This window comes from Corapipo altera, unplaced genomic scaffold (assembly GCF_003945725.1).
Source record: "Corapipo altera isolate COAL_440 unplaced genomic scaffold, ASM394572v1 57, whole genome shotgun sequence".
Lineage (NCBI taxonomy): Eukaryota > Metazoa > Chordata > Aves > Passeriformes > Pipridae > Corapipo > Corapipo altera.
In genome coordinates, this window is record NW_020884905.1 from 2,101,520 (window position 1) to 2,118,446 (window position 16,927).

General features: G+C 38.3%; 1 protein-coding gene across 5 annotated transcripts in view; it reads left to right on the forward strand.

Annotated features, from left to right (window-relative positions):
- Positions 1 to 16,927, forward strand: part of DPYD (dihydropyrimidine dehydrogenase) — a 336,400-nt gene that overhangs the window by 244,668 nt on the left and 74,805 nt on the right. For all 5 annotated transcript variants that reach the window (XR_003528954.1, XM_027651422.1, XM_027651424.1 and 2 more), the window contains 2 exons: positions 1,610 to 1,730; positions 2,580 to 2,699. Coding sequence is in view for 4 of the 5 variants with exons in the window: in XM_027651422.1 (XP_027507223.1) it covers positions 1,610 to 1,730; positions 2,580 to 2,699 (241 nt within the window). In the remaining variant the exon portion in view is untranslated. The remainder of the gene's footprint in view (positions 1 to 1,609; positions 1,731 to 2,579; positions 2,700 to 16,927) is intronic.

Here is a 16,927-nt window from a genome sequence, read left to right on the forward strand (position 1 = left end):
GGTGAAAATTGGTTTTGTATGAAAGACATCTCTGAACAAGTTATTCAGTGTAGATTAAAATAATTGTATTTTTTAAAGCATTAGTGTGTGTAGGAGTAAGAATTTTTATGGCAGCACTATAAGCACAATGAAATCAGCATAATGAGTTATGTGGTGCCAACATCCTGAACGTTATTACAAGGATTTCTAAGGAGAAGAATTAACATAAAGGATATACAATTCATGTCTTCTAGAGGGGCTATCATTTCTGCATTGGGCCTCAAGGAAATTCAAAACAGAAATGAGTCAAAGATGCAACTACTTTCATACTGCCAGTGCAGGGTTCATACATATTTCATGGAAGCTGCATGGGCGGGGAGATGACCATTTTTATAGGAATGGCACAGCTAAGTCTTAGGGTTTTACTGTTCGTGTCAAGCACTGTGTTCTTTCTAGGAACACAGCCTGTGGGGTTTTTTGTTTGTATTTAACCATTGGTGTAAAAAGAAAAAACAACAGGGGGATAGTTCCTGTGTGTTCACTAGACTGGCAACCTTGCTGTCCACCAGATTGTTTTAAACTAAACTTCATTTAGTCCCATCCCTTTCTCAGTTACTACATAGCAATGCAGGTTTCTGAGGTTTTGCAATATCCAAATGGGAAGAAATAATTCATATATGACATTTAATTATCTGAGTGATGAAGACTTAGTAAATGTAAATAATTGCTGCAGTACCAAATAGCTGACTCACAGGTAATACTTATAGTAAATCCTAAATCTTGTGATAGCACCATTCAGTTTTTAACCAGAACATGCACCACATTCTACATGGATCAGTATTGGAAACTTTAAGGTATTTGTTGAAGAGCATTATCAATTGGCAACAGAAAAAAAAAGAAGAAACCATACTAGGAGTTATATTGAACAACAACCATACATGCACCAGATGCAGATGTTAGTTCTGCTGAACTATTCTCAATGGAAAGGATAGTTGATTACTGTCTACATTAGACCTATTCCTTAAGGAAAGTAAATGCCTGGAAATGAGGAAAAGCCAATACTCAAAGATTTCGATTTCTGGCTTTAACAGAGAAGTTTTTGATCTTTCATTTACACTGTGGCCATCCTGAGCTATTCTCAGAGTTCAGAAATGCTGAATTGTGTTCTGATAGCCCTAGATCCTCGATACATCCTTGCTGTTCTGATCAAGGCATAATCATCCAATGCTTCAGGTTCACATTATTCCATAGGATACCACTTAGTTTTAGTATACCTTACGTAGAGTGAGTCATTAAAACTGAAAAGTAAATTTTGAAATAAATAGGTAAAGAAAATCTCTGTCATCCAAAATAGTGTTTTCCTCTCTCTGGGAAGGGAATGTTTTGTGATATTTTTGTCTTTTTGAAAAAAATCGATTTTTTTTTTCATCCACTAACCTTTCTGTGTTGGCTTTGCAGTTATTCTGTGTGTCTGAAATAAGTTAACTAATGAGATAAGGTTCAGTTCTGATGTGCAATTTCACAAAATTGCAGTGTAACCACTTATAGCAAAGTTTTCTATTTCCTTGGTATACCTTTTGTTCATATTACTTTTAATTATGTTCTGTATTTATCTGACCTATTTGAACAGGATCCAGAGCTGGTACGGAACATCTGTCGCTGGGTTAGACAAGCTGTTCAAATTCCTTTCTTTGCCAAGCTGACCCCAAATGTCACTGATATTGTGAATATTGCAACGGCTGCACAGGAAGGTGAGTGACTCCGGTGCACAAGCTTTGCAGATTTACTACTTTACTGGATGGGATATGATAAGAGTGTTACTGGAATAACACATAATAACAGAAACTAATATGAAAATAGTTTGTTTGATCTGTTTAGAATAAGCACAATCAAAGATCCATGCATCTAAAATATAGCGATATATGAAGAGAACCATGGTAGACTGTTAACAATAAATTGTATATGTTTGTATGTGTTTGCCAGCACGCTCTTACTTCTGTCATATTTATGTTTACCATATCACTGTTAATTCCCCTATTCCTGTATTTAGTAGTGAAAATTACATGTGTGTCCTGAGAAAACAAAAATACACCATTTGAAGCTGGTTTTTTTTTTTCTTTAGAGCTTAAAGTACAACATGAGAGGAAGTAAGTTTGCAAGTAGGTGCATTAATCTGTCACTTAGAACGGTGGTCATTGTTTCTTTGTCACACTGTCTTGCTGCTCAGAAGCTTGCAGGAGGTGGCCCCTGTCCTGGGGTACCCTCAGGTCATGAGCAACCACTCTAACAGGTTCTGGCCCACACAGCTGAAGGGCAGAGATGTGCCTGTCAGCCCCAGTGTTCTGCACATGCTGTCTTACAGCCCTTACAGCTCTTTCAACTAATACAGCCTGCCTTGAAGCTAATGCTAAATTTATCAGCCCAGGATTGGTCTTAAGGACCTTTTTGCACATCTGCTTACAGTTTGTTGCTTTTGCCCTTCAGCTCTTTATTTGAATTCCTAGTTATTTCAGAGTTTCACAGGTTTTCTCTTGTATTTTTTCCTCTCTTGTTCTTATACACATGATTTAACAAAAAGTGACTGACCTTTTCTTTCACAGGTGGCGCAGATGGTGTTACAGCCACCAACACTGTGTCAGGACTGATGGGACTGAAAGCAGACAGCACACCTTGGCCAGCAGTTGGTAGAGGACTGAGGACCACATATGGTGGGATGTCAGGTAGGTGTTGCCCTTTTTGATGCGTGGTACTTCCTTGGAGGCTTTCAAAACGTCAGGAGGTCCTTGTAGTGGGCTAGAATATCATGTCTGCAATCGCACCGAGTCCTTAAAGCTCACTGCTGGTCAGTGTTTCTAAGTCATGACAGATGGAACAGATTAAGTGTGAAGGCTCTTGGGTTGCCCTTTCCTTAATGGTAAAGCACTGCATCAGAATACTGTGATAGGGTCACTGGAGAGGGAAGGAAATCTCTTCCCTTGCGACCCTCGCTTTTCCTCAAATTTTTCATCCTGTCACAATTGTCAGGCCCCACGTTAGACAGAGGCTAATGAAAGGGCATCGCAGGGGGAAATATCAACAATCCAGATGCAGTATATGTTTCATAGCCCGATCTCCAGCCTTTCTCCCTCCTTCCCACTGAGTGCACCTCTTCCAGGGATGTTATTTCCTCCTCTTCACACTGTGGTAAAAATGATAGACAGTATTACGCAAATATATGCATATTTTTGTAGCCTATTCCTCAAGATATTCAAGAATATCTTGTGTAGACCATACTTTTAAGTCCTGCTTCACAGTTTAATTTTCAAACCAGCAGCAAAACTTTTACACTCCAGTTCAGTGCTTGTGCACACTAATGTATTAATCTATTGACCCTGTGCGCTCTGTTGCTGTGACAACACGAACTTGGCCCTGCAAAGACAATGCTATGAGCTTCTTGACTTTACTGGTATGGAGATTAGTCTCCTTGGTGATAGAGGTAGCAGTAAATATACATAACAGAAGTAGTAGCGTCCTCCTGATTGAGTCAAATTCTACTTTATCAGACCCATCTCCTACATCACCCCAAAAACATAATTGGAGGAGACTGGACAGGCAAAAAGGTTCTTTATTTTATGTGACTGGTGTTACCCTTAGAGAACCATAAGAAATGTAGCAAAAGATAACTTTTAAACAAACTTTAATTCAGATGAGTGTATTCAGTGGCAAATTGTGTTATTGCCTTAGATAACTACATGGAATTTGAAATTTTTTAGAGAATGCTGAAAAGTAAGAAAGAGATAACAATCAGAAAAAATCATTATGCCTATCGCATAATGATTATTTCACAGTGACAGTCCAATAAGATGTTATATTTTAATATTATGCAAAATTGGAGGAAGAGGGGAACAAGAAGAGAACAGCTACAGCCCATTTCAATTTCTCTAGCCTGCCATGTTGACAGGAAAAGAATAAAGGAGGTCACAGTGGGTGCTGTGCATTAAAAATTAATAAAAGAACTATTGCAGTAGTATTTTATATAAGTAACACCATTCACATTTTCTCATTTAAGTTGCAATTTCTGAATATTCCTTCCTACCATAAGTCTGCCTAATAAAATCTATAAAATGACTGCATTATGAAAAGTGTGTCTCTTATGTCATGAATTTGAAACACATATGCAGTGTAAATTACAGTGGTACCTGCATGCTCAGCTGTAAGGATGTACCAGCATTTCTCTGGTTTATAATACTAAGTGGATCTGAAGAAAAGTTCTTTATTTTACTTATATATGTGTGTGTGTGTATGTATGAATTTATTTTTTCCTGAAGTTTTACATGTATGAGAGAAGAGAGAAAATGACATTTTAGAACGCACCATTACCTATAACGCAAATCTGGTTATTTAAAAAATATGAAAAACACTGGAAGTGCTGTCAGTTTACTATGTTTTGAAAGAGCATAATGTAACAGACAAATATATAAATGTTTCTTGCTTAGTTGTCATCACTAGGTCCCAATCACACAACTCCTTGCACAAAAGAAAGCCACAGAGCCAATAAAGTCAATTGGCTTGGCAGCGTGCTGTAGTACGTTCTGCTCAGTGGCCAGCTATAGCAGTGTACAAATCTACAAAAGTAGGAAAGCAATTTTAAATCAAGAGAGCTAGCATGCTTACAAAATGTGGGAGAGCGTGTCATCTCATCAGAGCAAGGGGCAGAGTGGCCGTACTTCTGTTCCCAGCCGTGCTACGGCTGAGACATGTGGCCTGCAGCCAGACACTTGACCTTTCCGTACTTTATTTCTCCTGTCTGTGGAATGGCAGTAACACCACTTACATGCCTACAGGCTTGTTGGGAAGTGCTCTGTGGTCTTGGCATGAAAGACGCTTCGTAGCGTAATGTATTGTGTTTCTATTTTGATGTGCGTAAACTTCTTGTTTTATTTTATTATCTGATAGAGTCAGTAAGTTTTTGGGTTTTTTTCAAATAATGCCTCTCAAGAGAGAATTAATTTTTAAGTGAAAGTCAACACTTCTATAGAAACAATGTCTAGTTCATTTTCAGTGTGTTTTACCAAAGCACAGCTGGTTTATTGTGTTCTGTCATGCACAAACCTAGAGCAGATACAGCGCGTAGCCAAACTGGGTTGGGCTTTCTGGATTTTTCCATGTGCACAGATTCTGGACTAGTGGTGATGCTCACATGGCACAGAGGTACAGTGAGTGAGGCAGGAGCCCCTGACCTGCAGGGTGCCGCACTCACGGTGCTGTGTGACCATGGTTGAGTGAGGTGGGAGCTGGCCCCAGCCCTGTGGAGGTCTCAGCACAGGGTCCCCTTAGTCAGGTGTGCTGGTGAGATGTGAAATACACCTTGGCTCAGCATTGGTGACCCAGGGTTGTCCAGCTGGAATGGAATTGCTTGCAATAGAATATTTCTGGAGTGCTGGGTTAAACTGGATTTTAGATCAGTCTGAGCTTGCTTATCTTTTTTCCTTCCATAAATCATAGGAAACTCTCTCTACCCCCAGCAGCATTGCTTGCCAGTTATAAGGGCATTCTGTCTGGAAGGGTGCTTGTGCTTCAGAGAGCAAAAATCCAAAACTGCAACAGGGACACTTTCCTTCCTTGGTGCCACATAGAGAAACGTACCCTGTCCTGGCCATCTGCCTTTCCCTTTGCTCCCAAGAGCCTGGGTGGAGGTGCAGTGTGCGTGAGGAGGTGGCCCCCAGACACTGGAGATGAGCCACCCCAGCCGAGAACACAGCCCCTCACACCCTGAAATGAGGCCACAGGCCAGCCCCTGTCTCTGTCCACTGGCCTGTGGCAGTGACTGGGTCGTGTAGAAGGAAGTTGGTCTCTTAAAGGACCGATGTTCTTCAGGAGTTTATAAATTCACTGTGTCCACGTTTCATAGTACAGTGCAGGTTTTCTTCTCCAGGTGAGTGCAAACTCCTCCGAGTTTGATGAAGGTTTCTGACAAAGCAGATAATGAAGATGTGTTAATGCCCTGGCCTAGCAGCAGCCTGACATTTTGACTTACAGGCTTAGCTGTCACCCAGGGTTCAGAATTGTGCTCCTACCTGACCACGTACTGAAAAAATATATTCCATATAAAATTTCCCCTCAACCTCCTCATCCCTTCTCTTCTTGTCTGCCTTGTGCAGAAGCAACTATATGCAGGAAGTTCGTCCTTCATTTTTCTAGATAAGAAAGACATTGAAGCAGAATTTTTTTTTTATAATTCCCTTTAAATTACTAAATTACAGGTAGTTTCTTATGGTTTGTCTAGTGTACATAAAAATAGTAATAATAAAAAAGTTTATTAACATCATTGCCAAATCCTGAGATGTTTTAAAAATAGACTTCTCTCTCTGTTTTTTTAAAATATTTTTTTAAAAATCTTTTAAAGAAGGAAAGACTTAATGAGATTACTTCGAAACCCCTATTTAATTTCAAGTTGTCACAATTGGTGTTTTCTTACCAGCCAGTGCTCAGGCAGTAACCTTCCTTGATCAGCTGACAGTTGCTAAGCTGCAAGAGGCATCACTCTTTCCTCCGTCCTACCCTCCTGTTTCTTGGGTGGTTTTGACAGGGAAGGATCCCAGTATCCCAGGTGGATGTTTGACCACTAGACTGTAGGATTAGTCTCTCTCTCTTCTCCACTTCCTTGCAAATATTGAATTATTAATACAAAGGGAAACAACTCTCACAGGATACACACTCATACTAGCACAGCCTGCTGACCTGCACATGAGCCTGACCTGTGAGAGCCAGGTTGAAATCCCAGGTGTGAGCCCAGGTCCCCGCTCAGTCCCCTGGATTCCAAGTTTACCCTCTGACTATTTAGCATGGTAAAATATTTCAGGTTTTTCTTCACATTTTACCTTTATCTTGGTGCCAAAAATTATTCACAAGAAAAATTTCACTTCAATTTTGACAAATTGTTGTTTGCTAAAAAAGTAATTTCCAATTTGCACTGTGAAGCCTCAGATGAGCCCAAGGGCTATGGTAGCCCTGTGGACTCCTTTGGCCCTGTTACCCGAGAGAACATTGTGCTTACAGGATCCCAGTCTTCATCTCTTTTTTAAATAAATTTATAGGAACTGCCCATTACTCAAAAAGTGGAAACGTCCTAATGAAGTCTACAAAATATGGTTAAGGAAATGAGCCCTTATGATGAAAGAAAAATACTAAAATTAAGATATGTTTTCCAAACTGTATAACTGTCATGTATGTTTGCAGGATTAGAGACATTTCCATTAAGAAGCTTTTACAATGGATCTAGCAATTTTTCAAGTCTGAGAATGTAGTACACATGAGATTTTATCCTGAGTTCTGCCTATACACATGTAATGCAGAGTATTTTTTTCTTAATAAGAAGCTAATGCTGTGGTTTTTTTCCTCACAGGGAATAGTGACCTCTGGCTCTGAAAGATATATTTTAGCCTGTATAAATTATTGTGAAAATGCATATTCTACAGATACCAGAATAAGATGCCAGGTTTCCCAGAGAAATATTAATATACTGTCAGCAGCTGCATGCTTCCCTAAGATTTCTTTCCTTTAAATGTATTTTAAAATAAAAAAAAAAAAAGTTTTTTTTGTGAGATTTCATAATGTGCTTCCATATTCCAGATGTGTTTTATAAAACATATCAGATTGCAGCACAATAAGATATCTATTGCAGGCAAAATAGAGCAGAGCTTCTGTTTGAATTTCCATGGTTTTTTGTTCTTTGTCATCTGTTTGTTTCTTTGTTTTTGTCTGGAAGCCAAATCCTTAGGGGATAAATTTGTAAAAACATATACTGGACTTAGCAAAAAACTTAGGTTAAAAGCAAATCTCTGTACGGTGCACTCACTGTGTATTCTTTTAATGCTTTGTTGCAAAAATTTTGCAGTATTTTACAGTAGCAGTTCAAATACCTCATGTCTATGTGCTGTTATTGCTTTGTCCAGTTATTACATTCTGTAGTATTTTGGCATTATTTGCACAAATATATTGTACAGCATGATTGAGAACGTGTGTTTGTATGTTTTCTAGAAAAAGAGAGACTCAGAAATCTGTGTGTTATAACTTCATAGCTGCCCACAAGGGATGTCAGAAGGAATATATCTAAATAGCTGATTTAGTCATTAAATGCAGGAATGTAGAATTGCTGGAAACCCGCCGAGGCAGATAATTTTAGTTACTTTTGAAGTAAGTTGGTGGGGCTGTGTGTTTTTACTGAAAATACCACTGTCCAACAGTAATTGTGATGTTTGAGGGAATGTTTTTCGGGAGTAAATTCATTAAATTAAAATGTATATTGACATTATTATTAGAGGCATATATTCTGATCTGAAATGCATGAATTATATTGAAAAAGAAAAAGTTTCAGTTATAATAATAAGGGCTGCCTTTTAATTTTAATTCTGTGACACATCATTAAAAGTGAAAAAAACAACCAAGAGCATTCACTTTCCTAATCACAGTTCTATCAGTGACAGTGCAGTGTAGATTTTGGTCAATAGAAATGAATGAAAAGCAGCCCATCACTGGAAACAAAACAAAATGTATGTATGCATAGGCACTTCTGTTTAGTATAAATATTTACTGAGAGTTAAAGACTATTTACATTAACATATATTTATAAAACAGTGTGGAAAGGGGTGAAAAACAAATATATGCCATAGTACAATTTTAATTTTGTTTTATTATTCCTGTTCAATGTAGCTCAGCCATTAAAAGCCCTTATTTGCATATATTATGTCAGGATTCACAAAGAGTCCTCTGTTTTCCGTCGTGTCCTTGCAGCAGTCTGATTTCTCTTAGTGTACTGCCGTCACTGGTCTGTGCAGGAGAGATCAGAGCCCTAATAATAGATTTTTGACAGGGAGCTCGCCTGCTACCTGCCCTACACAAATCCTCACTGTTCATGTTTGCTTCATGGCAACAAAGCAGACAGAAGGAAAATGCCAAGTGCTGAGTTTGAGGTACAACCCTGCCATAGCTTGACATTTCAGCAGAATAGCAGTTTATGAGATGCATAATTTTTCATCTGGGACTCAGCTGCCATTTTCATAGAAGCTTGCAGCTCATCGACTGACTGGAAGTAGGGCAAAGGTTTACAGCATAGATCAAGGTCTATGTCCTTCCCATAGCTATTTAAAAATAAGTATTATTCTCCAGATAAGGTCAGGGAACTAAGCATATTTTTTCCACTTTTAATATTTTTTAGCCAATTTCATTCCCACAAAGAAAACACTTTACACTTTTAGCACAGGTGCCATTTGTAGTCGATTAAAAACGATTACAATTGATTTCATTCATCAAAAGATTAAATGAGTCCTGGTAAAAGAATGAAGGAGGAGTCTTGACACAGAGCATTTGAACAAAGCTGTGTTTTCAGCTCCTCTTACTTTGAAAAAGATCATTCCAAGCTTGAAATGAATGAAAAGTCTTTACTCTTTAAGTGTAATTGGTTTGTGGTTTATTATTGTTACAGATTGGATTTAAATTTTCACATTCGTGCACATGTACTTGGGAAACAAATGCAGTGTAGGTACATGTAAGTGAGTGTTTAATTTAGAATTACACATCTCTGTGAGCTTCAGTAACAGTTCACCATGTCAGAGCCTCATATAGAACAATGGTACAGTACATTCGATTAATTAAAGAAGCCTTGCAGAGAACTGAATTCTCAGTATGTCAAGATTTCAATTTTATGTTAAATATTTTCTAAAGGCCAGACCCTTAAATCTCAGGGGCTGTACCAAGCAGTGAGCTGTGAATTTAACCATAGGCTAACTGCTAATGATAAGGAAAAGAGTCCAAGTTGAGGCAGCTGTAATACAGTCATTGGATTAGGCTATCAATCACTCGGTTCCCTGAGGAACAGGCAAAGACGACAAAACAGTGAAAAGGGAAATTAGGAAGGGAGGGCATGACTAGAATGAGATTCTTCACCAAATGTATTTTAGTTGGCTGAATCCCCCAAGCATCAGACAGAAATGTCCAGCATTGCTCTCAGACTAAAAGCCAAGTATTTGTTCCAAAGTCGTAGAAAACCATCAAATCATCATTAACTGTAGCTGGTCTGTGCAGGGTTTTAGAAATGCAATCAGCTATATTCTCCTGTTTTAGTAGCCTGTAATTGGGTTAATCTCTAAACTTCTGCTGTTGAACACTCTGGATTTACTGTTTACATCAAAGCTCATATAGAATATGTACCGTTGAAATAATTAATTTCACAGATGAGTGGGGTTTTTTTAATAAATAGATAACTGTTAAGCTATCTAGTCTAAGTCATGGCAACCAAAGGCATGTGTCAGAAGGTGATTCAGATAAAATCATAAATTCTTCTCAGACATGATATGGTAAAAATAAGAGAGAATGATTGTGGCCTAGGTTGCCCAAGCATGAGTGAGAGAATGTGCGGTTTTATTTTGGGTGCAAGAAGATAAAATGGGAAATCTCTTCATATAATGGTATGGCTTAACAAGATCAAGTAGTGAGTGCTCTCATAGTTAGCATCTTGGAGCCATGGTCTGATTAACAAAAAATGAAAATTAATCTAGAAGGTAAAAGATATGTCAGAGCATTTTAAAGCAGTGTGGTGGAGCAGGGGCTCCTATTTAAACCTGCTTACAGTAATGGGTGTAGCTCAATGTACCACAGGCAAAGTATGACCTGATAAGGAGATAGATGTAAGTCAGTCAAGAACGGAAGATTTTTCCTTCTGGTAATATCAGCAAGATTGAACCCATTGGTGTTGTCTTTGTCAGCATTAGTTGATTGTCTTCCTGTGTCTGTCAGGTCTGCAGGAAAAGGTATCTCTTTCTCTTATGGTCACCTCTTCTAATTTTAAGCAAATGCTCACCAAAAAAATCTCAGAATATTTTTGTGTCATGTCTTTTGGAGATTATTGTGTTGAAAACCGATACATTTCTGTCACAAGAAAATTACTACAATTAATTTTTGAGGACATTTAAATATAACTACTTCAATTATCTTATAAATTATTTATTTGAGAAATACTTGGCATTTAAGTACTTTTCAGTTTATTCTAACACAGGAATGAAAATACTATCAAGAATTTCAAATAGACATTAATTAAAATAATAAAAATCGAGAAAAGCTGTGGTGAACTTTACTGCTAGATTTGTTTTCCATTAAGTCTCAGCAGCTTTCACAATCTGAGTTTGCTCACCTTTCTCCCTGGATAATCATGGTGAAGTCAAATGTCTTTTGACTTTGAAATGCAGCTGTAATGGGGTCTAGAGACTGTGGTGGCATGCAGTATAACTCTCCAGCCTTTTATACAACTGAAAAACTGTTACTCACTACAAAAGTGTTTCTGAACTGTGAGAACTGTGTGCCTTATTGTATCCCAGCAACTACTCAGTGACTGGTTAGAAGGGTCACCCTGTCACTGACCAGTCTCTGACGATCGCTCAAGTTAGAGTTGGGCCAAGTGGATAAGCACAGAGGAAAGGCCTGACAAAGGAAATACGGTCCCAATTCTTGTGAATACATGTCAGTGTTACAAGCTCCCCGTTGTTGATCGTTCATGGCCCATAATTATCCTTTCTGCTGACTTGTTATTCCGTACCCGAATCAACAGCAGGGCTTGTGGTACGAGTGGTACTTGAGAGTGATCAATGAGGCAACTGTCTTCTGTGGAAATTATGAACTGTACTCGTCACTCAGGGCAGAAGTTCTAAATATAATTCTCCCTAATAAAACCAAGAATCTGGCATAGTTTGTAAACAATTCTGGTTAACAATTGTATCAGCAGAGGTTAAAACCCCTGAGTTTGACCTGGTAAGTCTTAAGCATATTTATTCTTTTCTATATCTTACTTTGCATATTGATTTGCTGTGGTCACCAAGTGGTATATATTGTCTGTAGAACCCATCTATATTCAGTGGAGGGCATACTCTCATCTTACCTGAACAAACATGTTTTTACATTTTTGAAAAAAAAATTGCAACACATGTACACATCAAAATATGAGCTAACAAATAAATACAAAAATTACTTCTTATGTAACATTTACTAGCCTGGAACTTCCTTCTGTTCTTCCTTCTCTCTGTGGGACAGCTGTGCTTGCAGGATAGGCCAACTAACTACTGTTTTCTGTCATCACTATGGGGATATTACCACTGCTGACAAAACACCCTAACTTCTGTATTGCGTGCTAGCTCCTTCATCTGGTTCAGTAGCTTTGGTAGCTGTAATAGTTTAGGCACCTTTCTGAGTATGTTGGGGCTCTTATCATTCTCACTACCTACAAAACACTAGATTGATGTGTTCTAGAAATGGGTCAAAAAGTGGCTTGAAGAGAGTTCAAATTACTTGAAAGTGTGCTTGCTGTGATTAATCCTGCTGCAGGATATTTTGACAATCAGATATGGGGGTTTAGAAAAAAAATAATCCTTGGAACAACTTTAAACCCAAGGCATTGGTTTACACCTTGCAGCACCAAAAGGATGTACTTACACCATTACTGCTGCTGTTCCACTTCCATGTAGGAATAGCCTTTGAAAATTCTACCACTGGTTAGCTATGATTTATTATGAACCCACATGGAATACATCTTTATTCACCTAAATCCTGCTAACATTCTGTATTTTTTAGTATCCTGCTCGAATAAGGAATAAATCATAATGCCAACTTCATGCATAAAATACAGAAGACAAAACAGAGCAGATTTGTTTAACTGGGTAGATCCTGGGTTTGTGTTTCACTGGGCATCACGTCATCCCTGGTGAATTATTGCCAGAAGCATTTATAAAAGTACTTCACAACCACCAGAATATTTTTTTATCTTTCAAAAGAATGCATCTAATATATAGTAGTCAGCTAAGGGATCTGCATTTTAGTGTGCCTTTTCATGCAAGCACACCATTGTATAGAATGAGCTATACAAATGTCCTGCTCACCCACAGGATGTACAAACATATCCTACAAAATCTTTTAGGGAACCTGCTGTAGGAATTTAGTTTTCCAATTTATGATCAATTTGCAGTTTCTGCATTGTTGGGTAATTGAAATTGTCTGCCCTATTAACATGCACTGTATAACCCCCTTTACTAAGTTCTGTTTAAATCCCGAAAGACACTCGTAGTCGGGGATTGACCCACTGTTATTTGGGTTAAGTGAGAGCCAAGGGAGAACTGTTGAGCACAGTGTCCCACTGTTTCAGAATGAGAAATATATTGCAAATATATAGAGAGGGTGTTTTTGATGACGTGAGGTCTGTCCATAAAATATATGGTACCACGCTTGACTCAGCACTGAGGTAAGAGTGATACTGTGAAGAATTTTGTTACTGGCAGCTCAAAATAAGGAGAAAGCTGAGGGGTTTTCTGCAAGCAGGCATGTCAATGAGGACACAGTTAACTGTATTACGGTTGTGTCTATCCATTCATAAATGTTTCATAGCCCTACTGAGTGACCTGTTGGTTCTCAAAGGAATATATGGTTACTCCAGCCATATTTTGGCTGGGCTGAGCTCATCTTACTTCATGTCAGTTATCACTGTGCTTACACTGTTAAGGCCATGTCAGCAGCCCATCTGTTTGAATACCCCAAACTTGGCAATATTTTCACCAATTTTTGCATATATGCCCACTCAAGAGCTGCTTAGCTTTTAACAATGAATACTCAGAGAAATCTTCTCATTCTAGGCCCTGATAAACTCTGTGCATCAAAAGAACTTGCAGAGAAGGTATTGCCAAATAATGCTTTTAACAGTCTGGGGTTTTTTTGGTATAAATTGAGCAACTTCTTTCGAACTTACTGAAGGTGGGATTTGAAGAATTCAGACCTCCCAAGAGGATATGGTGGCAACTTGTCTTCCTCAATAAATATTTTGGAGAAGTCTGCTGTGTGGTACATTCTGGTTTATTGGTATAATGGAGAGGTTGCTTGCATCTTTGGTGTTTATAAAAACACTCTAGAGGATCAGTTCTTTGCAAGTATCCAGAGAGGAGGTAAACCCTGCCAAAGGTAGGGAAGTCACCCAAAGACTTGATCCATCTTGTTGAGGGGAATTTTAGGATGAAGTTCTTTCCTACATGGGACTGTCACACAGATTTTTTTCTGATCTGTTTCTTTTTTTTTCAGCTTACTATTTACAGCTCTGAGGACATCCTTTGCTTACTGTTAAAAGTCAGATAGTGTGGAGTGGTAAAAGGGTCTTTAGAAAAAAAAATTGTCACTCTTACACTCTCTTTTTCAAACTTGGACTTTTTCCAGTGCTATTTCCAAGGTCCTTTTCTATTTCTTTCTGTTTCTTACGAATGAGACTCACTGATCTGAAGGCTTACTGGGCACAGAAGGTGGGCAGCAGTGGTGCTCTCTTCTGCTAATGCTACCTGCATTGCCTTCCTGAGCTTCCATTACTACCACAGTACGTCTGTGTCCGAGATTCCTCTGGGGCTGTCCCCAGAGAGGCCAAGGACATGCTAAGATGCATACAGCAGATGTGAGCAGATGTGCTAACCAAGTACAGCTGAGGGTCAGGCACTTCACTAGGGGACTCTAAACTTCTATCTCATCACTGTAAGAAGTCAGGCATTCTCAGAGGTGACTTCCTCTCTTGCTCCATTGACTGCGTCAGAAATTGGAGGTTAGTGTATTCATTACATAGGTACTAGTGTTAAATGCCTAAGACAGTGTGTGCCTACATTTTGTGCTGAAATTCCAGTGGTTAGGCAAGTAAATGATGCAGGTTTTAGTGGTGCAGCCGAGATTTCTCTTGTTGAAAGCATGGGTGTATATTATTTTATCCCAGTCCATTTTGTAATCTAATGTCACAGGAGAAAGTGATATTTTTAAGCTTGACATTAAAATAACTTCCAGTCAGTTGATGTAAAGCATCTGGTGTTTTCCTGTGTTTTAATAAGCCCTAATAACAGCATTACAATCCCTTAATGCTGTTTCTCATATGCTTGTTACAGTAGGTATATGACACACATCTTCTGGTGTAAAAAGCTCAAAACAAATTTCAGCAATTTAATCTCAGTTTTAGAAAAAGGATCACAGCAGCTGCTATAATATTTTGTATTTTTGCTAGTTTTTGTGAAGATTCATGACATGCTTCCTGGAAGCTAAATATTGACAAGCATGCTTTGGCAAGCAAGATCAAGCTTGGTGAGTTAGCACAGCTCAAGTCTCTGCATTGACACAGTAACCCAAGTCTGAAAACTATTATCCTACACCATTTATTTTGGCTTTATAGGTGATACTGTCCACTTGAATTAGGGATTTCTGCTGTATTTTTAATACTGTAACTGTGGATTCATATTTGATTTAGGACTACAGAACATGCAAGGTTGGTTGTACATCTATGTTTGATGACATCTTCAGTAGTGTATTGTGTATAGAATTACACATGACAACATAAAACCTTCATGATTTGAAACCTACAAGCCAGAAGTAAACACTGAGTATAAAATAATTTTAAAATCACATTTATCTTTTAAACTGTAAAATATATCATGTCCTAAAACTGTGAGTCTATGAAAGCTATTGATCAAAAGTGAAGTTTGGACAGGTATTCATTATGGGAAGTAATTTAGGAGATTAATTTTTATTTGTGTTCTGTAGGTAAAAAGAAAAATCCACTTCTTTACTAATTGTGGGTGCACTGTGTTTATAATGCTTGCAGTTTACTTTTTGAAGTTCTGAGTAAAGAACTTAAGCCTATTTGGGCTTCTAGTAAATTTGGCGTATACACTAAATTGATTACCAGATGCATTGTGCAACATATGGCATTGTACAGCCTTTGTGTGCTTCATAGTATTTTCTTAAATTACCAGTATTTGTTCTGATTCCAAAAATGCACTTGTCTCGGCTCTCTAGCGCTTTGGACTTAAATGCTGGCTTTTCAGTGCTGAACAGATGTGTTAGAGTTTCACATGGAACATTTATGCTTTTGTGAGTCTTCCTCTTGGAGTTTTCCATACACAGTATTATGTCAGTGATGGCTCATGCAAATTGGGTATCTTCATTTTCATATGTACATTAACTGAGTAAAATAACCTTCAGAATTTCTAATAATTCTGCATGACCAAGAAAAACAAGGAAGCAAACCACTTTTCCCAAAGATACTGCCCCCAGTGTGAATCAATTCTCTCAGTATGTTTTATTTTAGATTAGAGAGAAACAGGAAGGAAGGAGAACATAATTCCTTTGTGGGTGATAGCGACAGTCAACAACAGTTCTGTATGCTTCTGTGAACACCCATATTCCCATGCTTGAGACTATGGTGTGAATGGGCATAACAATTCATCCATGGAAACACACCAAATAAGGTGCTTGGGACATTAGTATGTAATTTACTTCTAAGAGGAGACTGCTTGAGTTGTTTTACAAAGCATACTTCTAAAGGTATCTTTTAAATTACAAACAGTTTGAGAGAAATGGGTAATAGGACATTCTGGGACAAGGGACGAGGGATTTGTGACCAGGAGGGCCAACTCTTACCTCTTCTGCTCAGGTGGAATTACTCTCTTGACACAGATTTCCAGGCCTCCCCTTGCACTCTTTTTTCTTCTGGGAGAGAAGAATATATAACCTTTGTAGAGCATTTGGTTATCCTCTCCTAGGAAGGCACTGTGTAAGTGCCAAATACTGCTGATATGTGTTTAGCAGCAGCAGTGTGTGTTCTGATCAGTATTTTAAAATCAACAAATACTCTGCGAGTCCCTGGCTTTCTGTTAATTGGCCTTTACTTTGATCACTGAAGACCAACAAATGCAGTTTAGGAGTTGTACTGCTACCATTTTTTTTCAGTGGAAGCTGAGGGATGAGTAAGTACATAAATTAAGTCCCTTACTCACCCTCTGCGTTGTCCTCATTGGATAACAATTAAAGTGATCTGACAGAGTAATGCACTAAATTCCCTTGTATCCCCTTATGTTGCTCTGAATACATCAAACAAATGATTATTTAGGCCTATTAATGCTGTTAGTTTTTATTA